We start from the raw sequence: 6,144 nt of genomic DNA on the forward strand, positions 1-6,144 counted from the left end.
TTATTGTGCCGGTGGAGAGGGATCGCAGCCAGCACTTGGCGATGTTGCACGCCTGGTCTCGTTGTGTCGTCTGGGCCGGCTGTAGGGGTTTTGGGCCCGACGTTGCAAGCGGGAGCGGTCACGCACCCGCTCGGGCCCAGGGGTGCTGGAGCGGCTGCTGCTCTGCAGTGCTGGAGAGCTGCAGGAGGTCCCTGATGGCAGCTGGCTGTCAGGGCTGGGGCTGCTCGCTTCAGGTGCTGGGGAGCTGTGGGACACCCCAGCTGCCACCTGGCTGGGGGTGCTGGTCTGAGCACTCGGTGCTGGTGCCCGGCTCCTCTCACGGTGTCTTCTGGGCCGGCTGTAGGGGTTTTGGGCCCGACGTTGCAAGCGGGAGCGGTCTCGCACCCGCTCGGGCCCAGGGGTGCTAGAGCAGCTGGTGTCCTCAAGCACTGGGGAGCCATGGGGCAGCTCTGATGCCACCTGCCTACCAGTGCTAGGGCTGCTGGTCCCTGGTGCCAGGGAGCCATGGGGGGACGCCGATGCCGCCAGGCTGCTGGTGCTTGGGCTCCTGGTCTCAGGCGCCGGTGAGCTGTGGGAAGGCCCCAGTCCTGACTGGCTTGTGGTGCTGGAGCCGGCGAGCTCCGAGCTGGCACTGGAGACTGTAAGAGGAAGCAAGAAGGTCAAGGACATGGACTCCCGGGGCAGGATGGACCAGAGCGGTGCGCCCAGCCCTCCTGGAGCAGAGAGGCTCTGCCAAGCCCACCCTGGGCACCCGCTGCCAGGCCTTGCCACCCGCTGGCCCCAGCCCAGGGGCACCCGGGTGCTTTGCCTCTTACCGGTGCCCAGGCCAGCACAGCTGCTGCACTCCCAGCTGGCCGTGCTGTGCTTCAAGTTGGAGCAGCGTCTGTGGGTGCCCTCGGCAGCGCAGGAGCAGCACAGGAGCAGTTGCCAGGGCCTGGGGAAGCAAACGGGTTGATGGCTGTGAGGACAAAGTGATGGCAGCACGGGATGGTCCGGCAGAGCTCTTGTTCTCAGTCCTTCCTCTTCGAGCCCTTGGCGAGGCAGAGATCCCGTGCAGAGCCCCGGGGTGCAGCTTTGGCAACTTACCCCTCTTCCTCTGTCCGCTCCCTGCCTCCTGGACAAAGGCACTGACTGGCATCGCAGCGGCTGTGCCTCTCATATAATTCTTCATAGGCACTGTTTTCCTCCCATGATGGTCCTCTTTTGGCAGAGAAAGGAAAACCGATGAGGCCCTGCTGCCCCAGTGTAAGGCACATGCTCTTTGCCCCCCACCCTGTTTCCAGCTCCTCCATGAAGCTGAAGCCCAGACTCACGGGAGAGTGGGGGGCCAGGACTGCAGGGGCAGGCCCTGGCATGGTGCAGCAGTTGCACCCTCCTGTCTTGTGACCTAGGAAGAAAAAATCCCAACCTCCTGGGGATTCGGAGTCCCATGTTGAGCATTTCCATCAGAAATCGATGTTCATTTTTACAATGTGGGCAGCAGAAGCAGGAGAAGCCAGCGTGGGTAGCCTGTTTCTGGATGCAGCCCCTGTGGAACCAGGCGTGTTTGCAGGCTGGGCACACCATGGTGCTGTAGGACTTTCTGTGCCCCACAGAGTCCATGCACATGAGGCAGGTGGTGGTCTCCTCCGGAGCAGCCTCCACTGCCTGCTCTGGGCGGTGCTCCCAGCAGAAGGACCTGGGGGGAAGAGGAGAGGGATGGGTGAGGTGGGAAGTGATGGGTCCTTCCCCGGCGGTGGCGAGGAGGGGAGAGGATTTGTGAAGGAGCCGCAGACCTTGACCATCTCTGGCTCTGCCTGCGACCAGACAGTGGGAAGTGTCACTGCGGGTTCCTTTCTTCTTTGACCAGTGCTGCAGGGAGGGGACTGAATGCGAGGAGCCTCCCCCACAAGGGCCGGCTGCCCTTACCTGTAGAGCCCAAAGTACTGGGTGATGCATTCACCCTCCACGGCACAGGGGAGATGGAAGCTGCGGTTGCAGCCTGTCTCCCGGCAGGTGATGGTGGCCCCACTCTTGCCACAGACGAAGCAGTCCTGGAAAGAGCAGAGAAGCCCCCGTCAGCAGCAGCCTCAGGGCCTCCACAGTCAGCCCCACACCGCTGGGCAGGGCGCAGGATGTGGCCACTGCTGGGTCACAGCCCGCAGATCCACCTGGCGGATGAGGCTCCTGTGCTGGAGCCTCTGTGGAGCTGCTGGGAGCAAGACGTTTGCCCCAGAGCTGGCTGGAAGGGCTGGGATTTCTTTCCTGGGGTCTGGGCTAAGGTCCTGCAAACCTCTCCTGGCACAAATCATAGAATTGTAGGATGGTTTGGGTTGGAAGGGACCTCAAAGATTATCTAGATCGAACGCCCCTGCTGTGGGCAGGGACATCCTCCACTAGACCATGTTGCCCAAAGCCCCATCCAGCCTGGCCTTTAAACACTTCCAGGGATGGGGCTGCCACAACCTCTCTGGGCAACCTGTTCCAGTGCCTCACCACCCTTACAGTAAAGAATTTCTTCCTAACATTTAATCTTCATCTCCTGTCTTTTAGCTTAAATCCATTAGCCCTTCTCCTGTCACTACTATCCCTGATAAACAGTCCCTCCTCATCTTTCCTGTAGCCCCTTTCGATACTGGCAGGTGCTCTAAGGTCTCCCCGGACCCTTCTTTTCTCCAGGCTGACCATCTTCGTGGCCTCCTCTGGACTCACTCCAACAGCTCCATATCTGTCTTGTACTGGGGATCCCAGAGCTGGACACTGGGGTCTCACAAGAGCGGAGTAGAGGGGGAGAATCACCTCCCTCGACCTACTGGCCACACTTCTTTTGATGCAGCCCAGGACACAGTTGGCTTTCTGGGCTGTAGGTGCACACTGCTGGCTCATGTTGAGCTTTTCATCAATCAGTACCCCCAAGTCCTTCTCCTCAGGGCTGCTTTCAATCCATTCTCTGCCCAGCCAGTAGTTGTGCACTTGGCCTTGTTGAACTTCATGCGGATTGCATGAGCCCACCTCTCCAGCCTGTCAAGGTCCCTCTGGATGGCATCCCTTCCCTCCAGCATGTCGACCACACCACACAGCTTGGTGTCGTCAGCAAACTTGCTGAGGGTGCACTTGATCCTGCTGTCCACGTCGCCGACAAAGATGTTAGCAGAGCCGGTCCCAGTACCAACCCCTGAGGAACACCACTCGTCACCGTTCTCCACTTGGACATTGAGCTGTTGACCACAAGTCTTTGAGTGTGATCATCCAGCTGATTCCTTATCCACCGAGTGGTCCATCCATTGAATCCATGTCTCTCCCCTTTAGAGACAAGGATGTTGTGCAGGACAGTGTCAAATGCTTTGCATATCCAAAGTGCACATCCAAAGAATCACCCAAATTAATGAAGGATGAATGCCGTCATGATGGAACTATAACTAGCCTTAGCAACCAGTGCCCAGCAACTTCCTTGAAATCAACATCTTCAACCCACAGACCGGAACATGGACCGCGCTGGACACGCAGCCATGAGTTCCAGAATCAGCACGCAACAATCCAACAGCACATGTCATCACTCCTGCCTTGAGAGGCTCTTATGACAGATGGAGCCCAAAGTCCAGGTAGATGACGTCAGTGACTCTTCCCTTAGCCACCAATGCTGTAACCCCATCATAGAAGGCCACCAAATTCGTTAGTCACAATTTGCCCTTAGTGAAGCCATGTTGGCTGTCACCAATCACCTCCTTATTTTCCATGTGCCTTAGCTAGTTTCCAGGAGGATCTGAGGATCTGCTCTATGATCTTGCCAGGCACAGAGGTGAGACTGACCAATCTATAGTTCCCCGGGTCTTCCTTTTCTCCCTTTTTAAAAATAGGGGTTATGTTTCCCCTTTTCCAGTCTGTGGGAACTTCAGCAGACTGCCACGATGTCTCAAATATGATGGATGGTGGCTTAGCCACTTCATCCATCAGTTCCCTCAGGACCCGCGGATGCATCTCATCAGGTCCCATGCAATTGTGCACCTTCAGGTTCCTTAGATATTCTCGAAACTGAAGACCTCCTACAGTGGGTGGTTCTTCATTCTCCCAGTCCCTGCCTTTGCCTTCTGTGACATGGGCAGTGTGGCTCAATCTCCCTGTTATTGTCAGGTCCTCACCTTCCAAGTTGCCTGCTCGATTGTGCGTCTAATATCCACAAGATGAACCCCATCCATACTCCGTAGCTGAAAAATCCCATTGCCGAAAAACTGCAGAAGGGAGAAGACGAGGAGCTGATGAGGCGAGTGTGGCAGGGGCTGCCTGTCAGAAAGCTGGAGGGAGCACTGGAGGAACTCACCAGGCAAAACTCATGGGCCCAGAGCCCTTGCTTCTCCAGTTTGCGCCCACAGATATCCGGATCAGCCTCTGCCCGGCGACACAGCATGCATGCTGGAGGGGAGAGAGCAAACGGCACCGGGAATGAGCGCCTCTGCGGGGCAGGGGGAAGCGACACTGAGGGGTTGCCCCCAAGGGCCTGCTCTATCCCTGCCTAGCTGTCTGCCAAGCTGTGGGAGGGATACTTTGCTCTCACCCTGCTCCATCGAGTCGAGGGCCTTCTCCTTCCTTGTGAACATGGCACACGTCAGTCAAGTGTGAGCGTTTGGAGAGTCCCTGTCCCAGCAGCGCCGGGGGGTGTCTCCTCCAAATGCTCCTCTGCTGACTCTGAGGGAGAAGCGAGACGCGGGTGAGCTTGCAGCAGAGGCCCAGAGCCCCGAGGTGCGGGGCTCCCCTCCTCCTTCGGCAGCCCCGCGCAAGCCCCGTCCCTCCCCTGCCCTCTTCTCACCTCACCAGGTCGCACTGACCCACGGCCTGAGCCCGGCGTGCCTTTTTGTGGGCTCGCCCCCGCGGGTCACAGTGGCCACTGTGACATCAGCATCGCTGGCCTGCGTGCGCCCCAACTATGTGGGGCCCTCGGCCACCTGCCGCCCGCTCTGAGACGGCCACCGCCTCACAGGGGTGGGTGTGAAGCGCCGAGGCGGGGGCCCGAGCCCTCGGCACCCACGTAACCGGGGCGACTGCTTCTGCAGCCGGGGCAGAGTCAGATGCCAGGTCCCGCGGGGCAGCCATCGAGGGTGGCACCGTTGGCCGAAAGGTGCTGTTCCAGGAGTGCGACTGCCAGGCTCCAGCCTGGGCCGAGGGAACTCTCTGCTCCTGCCCCCGGCACGGGGAGCGCTGCCGGCAGGTCGGGGAAGGTGGTCGGTCCTCTCTGCACTGCACGGGCAAGGCTGCATCTGCAGTTCTGCCTGTGGTTCTGGGGGCTACAGGGGACAGAAGCGACCATTGAGCCTGGCCCGGGCTCACACATCCCACCCGCTCAGATGCGGTGGGTGGCTGGGGCACATCACAGGACCTCAGGACGGCACCTAAATGTGCCCTAAATGTGCAGGTGGACCTGGTAGTCTTAGGTTAACGGTGGGACTCGGTGATCTTCAGGGTCTTGTCCAACCTAAATGATCCTAGGACTCTAATGACCATTCAATTGTTGCTTAATCACCATTTGAATTTCATTCAATCATCCACCCATTACCATTAGATCGTCGCTTCATCATTAATAAAACCCTTTCCATTAACCAACCCCACAACGATGACTTGTGTGAGTAATTCACCTGCGACACCCGGACAAAAACCAGGCGGTGTCTCAGGCACAACCAGAGTAGGAAAGAAGGAACGCAAAATCCCACATTGGAGACTCCAGGTCCAAAATGCAGTTCAGGACCAAGATGGAAAGCTGAGACCCCAGGAAGGCCTTCGACAACACTCGCTGGCTGACAGTGCTGAGAGTGAGTAGAGGCTTCCCAGGCCGCCTCCTTCAGCTCCTGCTTTTCGAGTGTCCTCAGCCATCCTCTTGTAGCAGCCGCCTTCCAAGCCAAACTCTGGTGCTCGGGGTTTCCTTCTCACCAGGCTTACCGAGGTCTCGCTCGCCCTTCCGATTCCAGGGCATCACAGAGCTCTGCTAGCTAGATGCCGACAGAGGGGAACGGTGGCAGGGAACGAGGACCTCGGTTTGCAGCGAGGCTGTGCGTGACCACAGCTCCTTGGCCAGCTCCGTTCGAGCCCCGTTGCTTGGGAGTGCCTCAGAGCTCACATCGCAATCCCCCTGAAGAGCACTATGTGTTCTGGCCACACCTAGACCTCACGTCTTCC

The 6,144-nt window shown here is 58.6% G+C and overlaps 1 protein-coding gene across 1 annotated transcript; it reads right to left on the reverse strand.

Annotated features, from left to right (window-relative positions):
- Window positions 1–5,067, reverse strand: LOC129211514 (PHD finger protein 7-like). The gene is made up of 8 exons (XM_054838721.1): window positions 4,920–5,067; window positions 4,298–4,389; window positions 4,119–4,208; window positions 1,909–2,033; window positions 1,409–1,678; window positions 1,087–1,200; window positions 816–934; window positions 1–638 (listed from the first exon to the last, which is right to left on the reverse strand). The coding sequence occupies exons 1-8, from the start codon at window positions 5,065–5,067 to the stop codon at window positions 1–3; spliced, it is 1,596 nt and encodes a 531-aa protein (XP_054694696.1).
- Between the last annotated feature and the right edge of the window lie 1,077 nt (window positions 5,068–6,144).

The sequence above is a fragment of the Grus americana genome, chromosome 11, assembly GCF_028858705.1.
Source record: "Grus americana isolate bGruAme1 chromosome 11, bGruAme1.mat, whole genome shotgun sequence".
Taxonomy (NCBI): Eukaryota; Metazoa; Chordata; class Aves; order Gruiformes; family Gruidae; genus Grus; species Grus americana.